Raw genomic sequence first — 15394 nt, 5'->3', positions numbered from 1 at the left:
CTCTGCAGAACAACTCAGGGTTTGGCTTCTCAGTTTACGCCACCTTCTGGCTGGAGTGTTTTTGCACCAAAATTGCACCTAAATCAAAAAGTCGCTGAACATGAATCATTAGTAGGCACAGCAAAACATTTGGATTGATATTAAAAATGCAGAAAACATGGTGAGTTTTGATGTGTGGCTAGTTTGGGGTTTATTTGCAAACCTGTCACAAAATTACTGTGACAAAATGAAAAGTCGCTAAAACAACAAAAAAAAAAACAAGTGATACATCTGGCCTAAGGTCTCTAAGATGCTCCAGTTTATTATTGAGCTACAGGGTATTTATCTAACTTAAAGCAAACCTGTCACCAAGAATGTCATTTTTAGCTTGTGACAAGTTCCAACAGCCTATGTTATGCTGATTTTAAAAATGGCTTTGTCAGCATTCTCAATTATTTCAGTAGTTTATAATAGTTTTATTTACATTACCTCACTCCCTGCCAGCAGCATGTGGTGAGTCCTGGGGGGTAGGCTGCTGCAGCCTGTGTTTCCTCATGCTTTCTTCCTCTCCTCCTCCACATCCCCCTCCTCCCTCCCCTGCCTGCTCAATGTACATGACAGGAAGTGGTGAGGTGCGAAGGAGCTGCATGAGTTTGGAGGTAAGAAGACTGACACAAGCACACACTGGTTGCAGCTGCCCTTCCCCAGGACTCAACACATGCTGCCGGCAGGGAGCCAGGTAATGTGAATTAACTTATATAAACTACTGAAATGATTCAGAATGCTGACACAGGCATTTTTTTTAAATCAGCATAACATAGGCTAATGGAACCTGTCACCAGCTAAAATTCACATTCATGGTGACAGGTACCCTCTGTGGTACTATGCCTGGTTGTGATAGCTTATCCTAATTTGGTCATGTTTCCGCATATGCGCAGATACACAGATAGAGTAAACTACATATCATGTGATATAGATGTACATGAGGCTCCAGTCTCCATCACAATACATGGAGAAGGAATGTGATGTACCCTCTTCAAGGCCTTGTTAGACATGATGTTATCTTGGAGGTCATATCATGCAGACGCCATAACGCATAGTTACAGAATATGAAACAGAGTTATGTCCATAACAGAAGTTAACTCTTTCTTGAATAACCTCAACTAGAAAATATAATCATATGCATAACAAGTCAAGCAATACCATATCCCGTGTCTGTATAATTGCTAATATGTGAAAAGAATTATTATTATTATTATTATTATTATTATTATTATGTGTATAGAGTCTTTAGAGAACTGTATATCCCTGAACCTACAAGGTGTGTAAGGGCAGAGAAGAAGTCACATTTAGGCTCAACTCCTGATGCTGTCAAGACATTACTGATCGTATCCACTACCACTTAGTTACTACAGCAGATATATAGAGGGCAATGTAAAATTAGTGACCCAAGTACCTCTGTTCAGCATTGAAAATTAAGAAATAAAAACACTTCACATAAAGATATCAGGATGTGAAGGAAATTTGTTGGAATATTCAATTATTATCGTTTAAGAACAATAGAGGAAGAAAAATTTGCTATGTGTTAAAGGGGTTGTCCACTCTCTGCAAATAATTGATATTGTATGTGTTATACATTTTCCAATATACTTTTTTTTACGTCTCTACTTGCTGTCACTCAACAGGAAGCCTCATTGTTTACTCCCTTTGAATGCAAAACAGTCCCTGGTCATGTGATGTCACACAGGTGCACGACTCGTTATACCACGGAGAGTAATCAGAGCCGAGTGATCCACCTGTGTGACATCACATGACCGGGGACAGATTTCTATCCACAAGAAGTAAAAGAAATTAAGCTTCATGTTGAAGAGAAAATCTAGAAAACAGTGAGGAATTTATACAAAAAGTATATTGGAAAATTGAATAACTTGTCGTTACACAAATATTATCAATTATTTGCTGAAAGTGGACAAGACCTTTAATTGCCCTTTCCATAAACAAATACAGGCGGTCCCCTACTTAAGAACACCTGACTTACATACGACCCCTAGTTACAAATGGACATCTGGATTTTAGTAATTTGCTGTACTTTAGTCCTAGGCTACAATAAACAACAACAACAGTTATCAAAGGTGTCTGTAATTAAGATTTAATGTTAATCCTGGTACTTATGACAACCCAACATTTTTAAAATCCAATTGTCAGAGACAAAAAATTTTTTGACTGGGGTTACAATAATAAAGTATACAGTTCCAACTTACATACAAACTCAACTTAAGAACAAACCTACAGAACCTATCTTGTATGTAACCCGGGGACTGCCTGTAGTGGGGTGAATGAATTGTTTGTAGGTATCCATTTTCCTCTGTGCCAGTCATAATCTAGTTTGTCACATCTTTAATGTGATTGTTAGCAGCACATTGCTTTGTATAAACAGAACCGCATTGATGACAATGATAACTCCCTAAGTATCCTAACAATCGTTCTAACATCATATGTAGTACTGATGAACACTCCATGTAAATGTAGGTAAATCACCTCCATTTGACTTGATCATCAATCATCCATCTGTGCTAGCAGAAAACCAGCCTGTGATAAAGGAACATAACATTGGCTGCTGGCCATTTCCACTATTTATAAAGCTAAGGCTCAGTTGACATCTTCTTTACTGGTTTCCATTATGCTCTTTTGTTACTGAAGAGCACAACAGAAGCCAAATACTAATGGTACATGAAGGCCCTTCTGTTATACTCTGTTTCCATAGACTTTCATGTACAGATATATGACATTGGTATATTATAACGAGAAAAATGATGCAAGCCTTTGTGTAATTCATTCTCATCATAAATAAAGGAAGCATAATAGAATGGACCCCTCTATACATGCAAGTCTATGGGAACTGATGGTAACAGAACGTCTTCACTTTACCATCAGGCTTAAGTTATAATCTTAAAACAACACAAGAGTATATTGGAAACCAATAAAGAAGGTGTAATCTGCCTAAATACTAAATTTTTTTTAATGGAAACTGTCACCAGGAATGTCATTTTTAGCAGTTGACAGGTTCCAATAGCCTATGCTATGATAATTGTAAGAATGCCTTTGTCAGCATTCTGAATCATTTCAGTAGTTTATATGAGTTTAATTTCCTGGCCTAGGGGAGGAGGCAGCCGCAGCAGTCTATGTTTGTGTGCCTGTGTCTCCTTATGAATTCTTCCTCCTGCTCAATGCACATGACAGGAAGTGGGGAGGGAGCTGGATGAGTGTGGAGAAGAGGAGACTGAGACAGGCACACAAGCTGCAGCTTCCCCCTCCCTCCCCCATTACTCACCTTACGCTGCTGACAGGGAGCTAGGTAATGTGAAGCAATAATAAACTACTGAAATTATTCAGAATGCTAACAAAGACATTTTTAAAATCAGCATAGAATAAGCTATTGGAACCTGTCCCCTGCTAAAAATGACATTTCTGGTGAGAGGTTAATTATCCAGCCCTATTATAATCTATTTTTCTAGACATAAAAATCTGAGCATGCTGAAGAATTTCCCTATCTAGCTGCCCTGTAAGCCATAAGACCATTGAACAAACTGTAGTGGATATTTCAATTCCTCTTAGCCTTTTGGTGACCTTACTTGTAATTGAAGGAACTTTCCTGGGAAAATAATTTCACAATAGCAATAAATACATTTAATTTGAAAGGAAAATAATCTGCAGATTGTGAATGCAGATGTTTAATCTGGAATTGTTATTAATTGACCGTTTAACGTGTTCCTTTCGGAATTTCTCCAAGGCTGTAGGGTGAATAGATCAGAGCCAAAATATCACACGGTTGTGTTCAATTCCTGGTCAGCACACAACATCTAGGCTATCTGCTCATGAGCGTGTCGAATCTCGGCCAGTTTGGCACTTTTTTTCATGGATCATCATAAACTATAGTCAAAGAGTAATCCACCAGAAAACGGTTTTGACTAGAACACACTGTACCTTTTAATAGATCGTCACATGGTCTGTTAAAATAATGGCCATGGGCACAGACCCATTGAAAACTATTGCATTTCGTAGAGCCCTATACCACAGTCGGTGGTAGTAGTGGCAGTAACACAACAAATAGATTTGTCCAACAAATAGGAATTGTGACTAGAAGCAGCTCTTTAACGTCAGCCTATTGCTTTGTACATATACCTCATGTTAGTTCTGTGAAAATTTATTAGGACCTTTTTTCCCATATTCCTTTCTATAGAGATCCTTAATGGTGGGGTGATTATGAAAAATAATTCCCAACTCTGCTTCCATGAAACTATCAAATGGCAGGACATCCTGATTCAGGCCACTTTCCAGAAAGATGTGGATCTACAGAGTGGAAGTCGTCAATGTAAGCGATAGATTGGTGTTCCCTGTGCAAGTATTTAATAGAAGAAAATCCTATATTTTTCCTGCTTATGAAGAAAGCTAAAATTAATTGTTGACTCTTCTTATAAGGTCCATCATGTTCGAGCAGCTGTGGATCCTTACCCTCAGGAACAGCTGGGTCATGCTGGGGAGAGGGCACCGAAAACTGTCAGATATGTGAGTATCTAGTAAGATTTCTATGACACACAGTCAAGTAACTATAGTATGTACTCGAGTATAAGCCAACCAAAGTAAAACCTGAGGCCCCTTATTTTACCACAAATAACTGAGACATTTTTATTGACTCAAGTATAAGCCTACAGTTGGAAATGCATTGGTCACAGCCTCCCCTAGTAATGAAATGCCCAATGCAGTCTCCCCCCCCCACCACAATGAAATACCCCAAAGCAGCCCCCTATTAATGAAATGCCTTATGCAGCCCCTTGGTGTATAAAAAAATAAACTTACACACTCACCTTACGATGCTCCCCACTGCTCCTCTTCCTTTTTCTCATCACTCATGCTGTATATAACTGAGGAAGAGCCTGGTCCGGGCTCAAAACGCGTATTATTCAGCCTATGAATAAACATATTTGTTTATGAAAAGGAATTATTCTGAGTGACTGGCGCCGCTGATAGCCTGGAAGAACAACATACATTCATTTTACTCATCACCCGTAACAGAACGGGCAGAAATGTGTCCATACGTTCTGCCCACGGTGCGCACTATGAAGTGGCGGTGTTGCCGATGTTGACCTCATAGTGTGCATTGGATCCGGGTGAATCCCTGGATCACATTAATAGCAAACCTGACCCATTTGCTATGGTCCTATCCAGAGATAGTAAAACTGGTACACTGTGATACCCTGAAGATAACTGTCTAAAAATGTATTTGTCCTTAGGGTTAGATGGACTATAACTCCATAACTGTCCCTATTCAACCTATTGGTTAAAGAGTTTTTATGGCTCTTTGTCTGTTTGAAAATTGAGGGGGGGAGGGGGATGCATGGAGACAATTCATCTGCAGGTAAACAACCTAGCTCAATTAGGCCAATTCAGCTGAGGCAGGGAAAAGTGGGGAACTTGAGTAGGATATGGCCTCCCCTCCCCCTGGTCACATTGATCACATCCCTTTTTATAAAAACAGACCACAGAAAAGTCTGCATTCTAAGGAGGGGTCATAGAAAAAGGGGCATTATAAGGAGGTGGCTGCAGGAATTGGGGCACTTTAAAGGGTGGCTAAAGAAAAGTGAGGACTATAAGGAGCGAGCTACAGAAAAGGGGCATGATAAGGGGGCATTTTATAGGTATTAGGTATTCGTTAGTTACAGGCTAATTGGAGGCATTCCGTTTTATTCCAGAGACCATGGGGGCATTTTTATGGGTGCAGCCGGTCCCAGGTAATAAAAAGTTTGGGGGCTACTGATCCAGAGAACGGAAATCCTGTTCCCACTAACGGGTAGAACAGCCGACGAGCATGCATACCGCTGCTCGATACCAGTAGTATGGGTGTGTACTATTAAATGGAGCAGCAGGACACATGCTTACCCCTTCATCCATTAGTGAGAACGGGACCACCATTCTTTGGATTACTATGAAGCCATCCTAGTGATCTGTGAAAGTCCCACCATTCGGACCCCCGCTGATCAGATTGTTACGATTATATGCTCTGGACAGGGGTAACATGCAAACTTGGAAGAAACCCCTTATTTAATATGTATGATACATAAAATAGTTATCTCCAATACCGCAGATAGTTATTACAGTCATCATACTGCTTCTGTATTGGGCGCTTTACTAGAAATTTGGCCTCTTGAAGCTCCACTGATTTTATGTTCTTCTTTTTTGTTCTTTATGCCAGTGACCACCATTATCTGCCAGAGCGGCTGCCAGAGGTGTAAAGGGAAATATTCCAGTGACTGTTGCCATGAGCAATGTGCAGCTGGATGTACAGGACCTAAGAACACGGACTGCCTGGTGAGGGCTCTGCATGTGTATTTTTAAGAGTTTATTCTTTTGTTTTTAAGTGGAAAGAGGATATGTTGTAGAACCTACTTTAAACAAAGAGAAAATAAACTTTATTTTGTGAGTTAAGATTCCAGGGAGATTTATTTCCCAGGTTTCTATACAGGTTTCAACTGCAATAGTGGATTATAATATAGGTGGTTTGGGCGGTAGCCTTCTAGGAGGCACACTAAGGACCTTCACCCATGAAATCTTTGTACATCTGTTCCTACTCTCAATACACATGTACACAAGTGCCATATCATGACCTTTGAAGGTCCTCAAAGGTTCTAAAACTGCAGGTGGTTGAAATCAAACAGGAGGGACAAATCTTCAATTCCCAATAGCCTGATTCTAGTACCACATGTAGGAAGGGATACCAGTCTTGTAGAGGCTATAATATTCATACAGCCCAGGGTCAGTGGCGGTCTTAACCCGCCCCTGGTCAACAGCAACCAGGTTCTGAAAACCCATTGGCCCAGCTATATCATTGAGTCTGCGCCAGTTTTTTTGGTCAATCTTTGCACTAAAAAGAACGTCTTTGGAGCTTGCACAGTTATTACACACTTCCGAAATCTGTGCACCTAAAGGGGCGTCGTGGTGTGTGTTCTTAGTTTGAGCCATTTATTACTGCACCTCGACACAATTGTGTCGCACGCTGTATAATGAGAGTGCACAAAAAATAAAAAGACTGCGATTGTGTCCACACTTTCCTTTCCATAGCAAATTCATCAGTGTAAGCTTGTATTGAATTATCTGGCGCAACCTGCACATAAGTGAGGCAAACTGCACTAAGGCAGTTTGCTTCAGTTTTGTTAAATTTGGGCCACATTTATCAATAGTGATGCAAACTTCACATTAGTGCCAGATAATTCAATAGTGGAGCACAGTGTTCAATTATTTGGCGCACCCTGCATGCTCTGATTGTGCTATCATTAATATTAAGGAAAATTAAATTACACATACTTACTTATAGTCCTCTTCTACCCAATCCCGGTGCTGGTCTTCTTTAATGTTGACACGCAGGGATCGCTGTAAAAAAAAAAAAGTTATAAAAAGCATAAAATTAATGAGCGCGCGGCACATCTCTATCGTTGTAATAAATGTGGCGCAAGGTCCAAATCGGGACGGGATTGCTCCTTGAAGTGCAGAATTTTGTGGCGTGGGGGACAGACACAGTGCTGCCGCGCCACAAAACTGGCTGGTGTAGAAACGTCATAAATACACCTGCAAGTCATTTACACGTTCTTTCTTGTGCAAAGTTTGACAGTTTAATAAATCTGGCCCATTACGTTTATTTATGTTCCTTTTTTAAAGTTCTATCACCATTTTAATCCCATAGGGGTGACCTCCACTTACTGTAATTTTAATTTACGTGCTAAATTCTTGACAAATCTGCGCGCTTATTTTATTGGGTAATTTGCAGTTAAGTGTCCTCTTTAAAGGAAATCTACCGTAAAAATCAAGCATGATAAACAGGGACACTTACTCATAGACCCAGGTCTAATATTCTTATATTTGTTATCCATGGCCTACTTTTAAAATGATGCTAATGAGCCAGAAGGCTCCATAGGAGGTTACCCTTTCTCACCCTTCCCCCTGATCCCTCAGCACTTCCCCCCTCCCTCTTTATGCTGTAGCAGTACACAGTGGGAGGGGGAAGTGCTGAGGTAGCAGGATAGAAGGTGAGACAGTGTAACAGCCTATGGAGCCAGAGCATGGATGGGCTCTGGTAAAGCCCTCTAGACTCATAAGCATAATTTTAAAAGTTGATTTTAGAAGGAAGGAGGTCATGGATACCATATATAAGAAGATTATCACAGTCACGGTGCCTGGATCTATGCGTAGGTGCCGCTGGATTTTGATTCCGTTAAATGAAGTTATTGAATCAGATTGCTTTTTTTTAAATTAGGAGATAACCTGATTATCATTTCTTTTCCTACAGGCGTGCCTTCACTTCAACATCAGTGGTGTATGTGAAATACTTTGTCCTGCTCTTACCATATATAACCCACTCACCTTCGAAACTGTCATCAACCCCAAAGCACGATACGCTTTTGGATCAAACTGCGTCAAGAAATGTCCTTGTAAGATGGCTTGACTGACTCTTGGGATTTGGGAAACTATATTAGCAGATTTTCCTGTGTAGAGTTCAATATTCTCAAGTTATTTCTGAGCTTTTCTTGTGTGAAGCTGGGTGACCACAGATAATGGTGGACATAATACAGCCCATTGCTTCCCCTGTTTCCCTCTACAGAATAATATAAGAATATAGACAGATTTTTATTTTTTTTTTGGGGGGGGTGAAGACATTGAAGTGAATTGAAAATGGATTTGAATACTTTATGACAAGTGACATTATTTCTCTCTCTTAGACAAGTACTTAGCTACTGATGTTGGTTCCTGCACTCTCCTCTGCTCACATGAAACTCAAGAGGTCTTAGAAGAGGATGTGCAAAAGTGTCAAAAATGTGATAAGTGTCCTAAAGGTAATTGCTTTTTTTTATCCATAATATGATGCTGAGGATAGGGTAAGGGGTAGGTAGAGAATAATGCTGTCTATGGTGACAAGGAAGAAATGGATACACGTTAGGCCCAGTTCACACCACCATTCTTGGTGTCCGTTGCAAAATTCTGTTATTTTTAATGGCAAAGATAACTCTGGCTGCAGGATTTTTGGCCATTATAAAAAACAGAGGCTTAATGAATAGGAAACTTGCAGATACAAGTCAATGAGAACGGCTGGTAGATGGTAGGTCTCCGTTTACCATCACTTTTAGGTGTCTGTTATTCTATTCCATATTCCAATGGACACCACGAGCAGCAGTGTGAACTTAGCCTATGGATTAATTCATGCATTTCATTCCAAAGACAATTTGACATAATGTACACAACTGTATAAGTCCATATATATAAATAAATAATTAATAATAATAATTCCTTTACATATGTAGCGTACACAGATAATGCAGAGCTATACAGAGCTTGCCAAATCAGTAACTGTCCCCAATGGGGCTCACAATCTAATCAATCTACTAGTATGTTTTTGGAGTGTGGGAGGAAACAGGGGGGCCCGGAGAAAACCCATGCAAACAAGGAGAAAACATAAAAATTCTTTGCAGATGTTGACTTGATGGGACTTGATCATAAATTGAATAACAGCATGCAATGTCAATCAGCTGCCTCTAAAGCTAGTAGGATCTTGTCATGTATCAAAAGTGGTATGGACTCTCGTGATAGGGATGTAATATTACCACTATACAAGGCACTGGTTCGGCCACACCTGGAATATGCTGTCCAGTTCTGGGCACCGGTCCATAAAAAGGATGCCCTGGAGCTGGAGAGGGTTCAACGTAGAGCCACAAAACTGATAAGGGGTATGGAGGGTCTTGGTTATGAGGAAAGATTAAAACAACTAGATTTATTTAGTCTGGAAAAGAGACGACTACGAGGGGACATGATTAATTTATTTAAATATATGAATGGTCCATACAAAAAATATGGTGGTAAGTTGTTTCAGATTAGATCAAATCAAAAGACGAGGGGGCACTGTCTCCGCCTGGAGAAATCAAGGTTTAATCACCGGGGACGACAGGGCTTTTTTACTATGAGAACTGTCAATCTGTGGAATAGCCTGCCTCAGGCGCTGGTCACAGCAGGGACAGCAGAGAGCTTTAAGAGGGGTCTAGATGCCTTTTTACACCTAAATAACATTGATGGTTATGTTATATAGAATTGTTTCCCCTAAATCCCTTCCTCAACCAATCCCTTCCCTTCCTTGGTTGAACTTGATGGACAAGTGTCTTTTTTCAACTGTATAAACTATGAAACTAAACTATGATCCCACCGGTGCAAGGCTGTAGTACTAACCACTGAGCCACCTTACTGCCCAATATAAATACAGGCATGACATGAATTTTCAGCAGGGGTATAACCCATGGACTTGTCTAACTTACTATAGTAATGCTGAATTTAATCAATAAATAGCAGTTGAGTGCATTTTAGGAGTAAGACAGCTTCACCTCAACTTGTATGGTGCCTGCTGCCTGCTAGCTTTGGCATCTATGTTTACAGAGACATATAAAGTTTTTTATATGAATAAGTGAAAACAATAAAGTATTTCTTCCAGGTTAGAGGTTAGTGTCTCAAAGTGGTGCCTCATGGCAGGACTTGGATATACATGTTCTGCTGGGCAGGATCTATGCTTACGACAAAGTGTTGCTACCTTTTTCTCCTCTCTTTAGTTTATTGTTAGGCTGCGTTCAGTATTCTACTTGTCATCTAAACAACTCAAACCCAGTAAGAACTGAGCGTCATCCAGGCTTCATTTTCAACTCATTTTGTGTTGTGGCTTCTGTTATGAGTGAAGGTGACAATGTTAATGTGAACAAAGCTTTACCCATTCATTTCTTGTAACCTTGACATGGACATATTACTTGGAAAACTTGCATTCAGACAATTTTGGAACAGACCTTAACAGGGGTATTGACTACATTACATTATAGACATCATTTTTGTATAAATGATACTAGTGTGGAACTAGGTTAGTAAAAAATGATTTTCCCATCTTCTACTATGTCTATCAGAACAGCTATAATATATACAGTATGTTCTCGATTTCTCTACTTCAGTTTGCTATGGACTTGGATTGGACTCCTTGAAGACAGCCCAGGCCGTTGATTCTACCAATATCCAGCAATTCCAAGGATGTAAGAAAATTGTTGGGAACCTGATATTCCTTTCGGAATCTTTTCAAAGGTTTGTGATACATAACAGAACTTCTGATAGCGGGGCTACAATACAGATATACGCATATGATGTTCATGTTCTGATAATGATTAATTAATACTGATGAAGCTACCATAAGTAACTCAATAAGTGGGCCCATAAATTGTAGGCAATAGTCTCCTATTTAGGTTAGGCTACATTCACACAACCGTTGGGGGACATATATATATACCGGCAATGGGCACACGGAGCGGTATTGTGCAGCACACATGCGGCACCGTACCATTCCAAACCCGTCCATGTCCTATCTTTCCTCGTATTACGGCGCAGTTTGCCATGCATCTCTATGGAGAGGGGCAGGAAGGAGCAGCGCGTACCCCCTTCTCCTCTTTCGTGCGCCGACTCGTGCCCGCCGTGCTACGGTACACCGGCACACGTTTGTCTGAATGTACCTTACACCACATTTCGTTATAGTGGATATCCTTTCAGTACCTACCAAATGTTATGACAGGTCATTGTACATATTGATATGTATCAAATATGATAAATTCTATATCAGATATAGAAAAAGTGTATATATATGAGATTTGGGCGAAGTGTCTGGATACGCCTGTGACAGCATCTAGTTTTCCGCTGTTTCTTTACCTCGTGGGGGTGAGACAAAGTGTGTGTATCCATGTATGCTTCATTGTTTTGTGGTAGATGACAACATAATGAATTTTATTGGCATTCATGACTAGTCGAGAAGATGTAAATCAGCTATCAATAGAATTGTGTGGGTTGTTAAAGTTGCCAGCAGAGGTCCACTTCAACTAATGCATTACATTGATGTTGTAGGGGTTCAGATAACACAAGCCAATTGACCTTGGAGGATCTTGAGGTCTTCAGAACTCTTGAGGAAATCACAGGTACTTGACTTGGGTGTTATTACAGGATTTGTAGCATATTTTATGTTTCTGTTACAATGAAACCTCTCCAAAATATGACTTTTGTTTAGAAGACCAACTCATTATACAAACTGGCCATCTTCAAGAAAAAACCAATGTTCAGTGTATTTGCATTGAATTAACTGTATTAGATGCTCCAAAAACAGTAGGTACGAGACCGGCACTCCAATCTGCTAAAAATCTCGTTTCGACATCACAAATTCTGTTCATGGTCTGACCATGAGTAAGAACAGAATTTGTGATGTCCGAAACGAGTAGGTCCTTTGGAATTATGCACCTCTTTTAATGGATAAAAAATACATTTTTGAGATTTTTAGCGGATTAGAGTGCCGGTCTCGTACCTACTGTTTTTGGAGCATACTCGTGATTGCCGACAAATCTCTCCTTGAGGACTCGTGCACTTCATTGCGTCCTGGATTTGGTGGTCCACGTGAGTGAGCGGCCAGCTCAAAGGATTCTTTGTATAGTATTAGATGCTAGAAAGTTTAGATATTTATTTAGATAAAAAAAACATGGCCGTTCTTTGTTCTACTTTTCGAACTCATGCACATGCAACCTGCAAGTATTTATGGATTACCGTATATATTCGTGTATAAGTCGAGTTTTTCAGCACAAAAAATGTGCTGAAAAACGTCCCCACGGCTTATACACGAGTCAATACGATAAAAATTTATTTAAAATGGACTAAAAAAATAATAAACTTACATACTCACCCTCCGGTGGCTCCGATGCGCAGCGCTGCTCCCCCGATGTCATCGCGGCTCCTCTTCTGGCTTCCCGGCTGCTCTTCTTGCTTCAGCGTGCTGGGCCCCATGTCCTTCTCGCGGGTGGCGCCTAGTATGATGTCAGCAGCGGCGCGTCATACTAGGCGCCGCCCGGGAGAGAACAATGGCGGCGCCCAGCACGATGTTAAAGAAGACAGAAGACGGGCACTGAAGCAAGAAGAGGAGCCGCAATGACATCAGGGGAGCAGCGCTGCGCATCGGGGCCACCGGAGGGCGAGTATATAAGTTTATTTTTTTATTCTGGGCTGACTGTATACTACTGGGGGCAGGCTGGGGCAGGCTGTATACTACTGGGGGCTGGCTGGGGCAGGCTGTATACTACTGCGGGCAGGCTGTATACTACTGGGGGCAGGCTGGGGCAGGCTATATACTACTGGGGGCAGGCTGGGGCAGGCTATATACTACTGGGGGCAGGCTGGGGCAGGCTATATACTACTGGGGGCAGGCTGTATACTACTGGGGCAGGCTGTATACTACTGGGGCAGGCTGTATACTACTGGGGGCAGTGCTGTATACTACTGGGGGCAGTGCTGTATACTACTGAGGGCAAGCTGTATACTACTGGGGGCAGGCTGTATACTACTGGGGGCAGGCTGTATACTACCGGGGGCAGGCTGGGCAGTGCTGTACACTACTGGGGGGCAGGCTGTATACTACTGGGGGCAAGCTGTATATTATAGGGGGCTGGCTGGCTATATACTGGGGGGGTCTGTGACCAACGCATTTCCCACCCTCGGCTTATACTCGAGTCAATAGGTTTTCCCAGTTTTTGGTGGTAAAATTAGGGGTCTCGGCTTATACTCGGGTCGGCTTATACTCAAGTATATACGGTATATGGCACGTAATGACCCTTACAATTAAAAGGCCTTTATTTTTATATAACTGCAACTAATATTCTTTCTAATAAATGTATAATATGTTTTTACGATATATGTTATTTCTCCCTTCACATCTCTGTGCTTTCTTTGTACTCCAGGGTATATATACATTGATGCATGGTCTGACGAACTGAAGAGTCTCCAAGTGTTTGAGAATTTGCGTGTAATTTGGGGAAGATCCCTATATAAGTAAGATTCCATTTAATTCTGAACAAATGTATGACACATTCACCCTTCTCCAAAACCTATTGCCTGCTGTTGTTAAGAAGCGCATGTTGTCATTGAAGGTAGAGAAGAGTAAACAAAAATGTTAACCCTCCTAATTTGGGTTGGGAATTGGTTAGTTAGCAAAAGGATAAGACCTACATTGCCAACATTTCAATGTTGACAATGTGATGATCCTCTGTCTACAAATACTACATAATAGTGATGAAGAAAGGGGTTAAAGGGGTTTTCCAAATTCAAGTTAGGCCCTATCCACAGGATAGGGCTTAACTTGCTGATCGGTGGGGGTCTCAGTGATGATCACAAAATTGAGGGGTCCGACGCATTCTCATATACCTCAGTCGAACCCCTCGTCGCTCCATGAGAGTAATGGAGCAGACGGCTGCGCATTACTCTCCCGGAGCGACGAGGGGTCTGACTGAGGTACATGGGATCCCGTCGGACCCCTCGTCTTTGTGATCTATGGGAGTCTTATCACTGAAACCCCCACCGATCAGCAGGTTAGGCCCTATCCTGTGGATAGGGCCTAACTTGAATTTGTGGGAAAACCTCTTTAAAGGAATTGCATCATTGATACGTATACTGTCTCACTTCTGAATATCATCATGAAAGTAGACATCCAGTAAGTCTTCAATTAATGTAGACTCATCATTTGCGCAATTGTATCATTTTGACCATGTTTTACCCACTTCAGTACAATGTACTATAAGGGTTCAATGAAATCTAATAAATGCTACACTTTTTCACATCTTCAATCTTGTATTCCTTTTGCAGTGGGGCATACTCATTGGTCATCCGCAACCTTTCCATCTCATCTCTTGGACTGAGGTCCTTGGAAGAAATCAGCAGTGGAGTGGTTCTTATAGAAGGCAACTCTAACCTCTGTTTCTTGGATACCGTTCCATGGTCTAACATTTTTAGGAATTCAAGACAGACTTTTCTGAAAACTGAAAATAAACCACAAACTACATGTGGTAAGTCATGATCTAGAAACAAGGATCAATACAATCTTCATTTTACATTTTATCTATGTGTTAAAGGAAAGTGTGGCATGAACCTTGTGTAGGTCCTCGCTTATGGTGCTTGAGGAACCTCCAATGTTTCACACTATCCATAGAAACAGAGTCTACCACTTTTACTATGGTCTTGAGTGCGAGCTAGAGATGAGGGGACCCAAACTTTAGGTTCCGCCGCTTCGCTTATCCGGACATTTGCTTGTTGGGCTGCTAACACATAAACGTTGTCTAGACCTTTTAAGTTGATTTAGGTAAATATATTATATTTCCTTGTACTTTTCAGAGAAAGATGGGGAGATATGTTTCCGTCTTTGTGCCAAAGCAGAGTGCTGGGGCAGCGAAGTTTCACAGTGTATTCAGTGTAATGGCATGCTACGTGGCCTTGACTGTGTGGATTCTTGCAATGTTGAGGATGGGTAAGTCTCGCTGTTTGAGATCACATT

At 41.0% G+C, this 15394-nt stretch overlaps 1 protein-coding gene across 2 annotated transcripts in view; it reads left to right on the top strand.

Moving 5' to 3' along the window:
• The window catches only part of ERBB2 (erb-b2 receptor tyrosine kinase 2), a 73447-nt gene that overhangs the window by 48771 nt on the left and 9282 nt on the right, over window positions 1-15394 (top strand). For both annotated transcript variants that reach the window (XM_072111499.1, XM_072111500.1), the window contains exons 4-13: window positions 4220-4351; window positions 4459-4545; window positions 6230-6345; window positions 8318-8459; window positions 8748-8861; window positions 11004-11130; window positions 11938-12008; window positions 13809-13899; window positions 14710-14909; window positions 15235-15367. In XM_072111499.1, coding sequence (XP_071967600.1) covers window positions 4220-4351; window positions 4459-4545; window positions 6230-6345; window positions 8318-8459; window positions 8748-8861; window positions 11004-11130; window positions 11938-12008; window positions 13809-13899; window positions 14710-14909; window positions 15235-15367 — 1213 coding nt within the window. The remainder of the gene's footprint in view (window positions 1-4219; window positions 4352-4458; window positions 4546-6229; window positions 6346-8317; window positions 8460-8747; window positions 8862-11003; window positions 11131-11937; window positions 12009-13808; window positions 13900-14709; window positions 14910-15234; window positions 15368-15394) is intronic.

Source organism: Engystomops pustulosus, chromosome 6 (genome assembly GCF_040894005.1).
Source record: "Engystomops pustulosus chromosome 6, aEngPut4.maternal, whole genome shotgun sequence".
NCBI classification, from domain to species: domain Eukaryota; kingdom Metazoa; phylum Chordata; class Amphibia; order Anura; family Leptodactylidae; genus Engystomops; species Engystomops pustulosus.
This window is presented reverse-complemented; position numbering and strand designations above follow the sequence as displayed.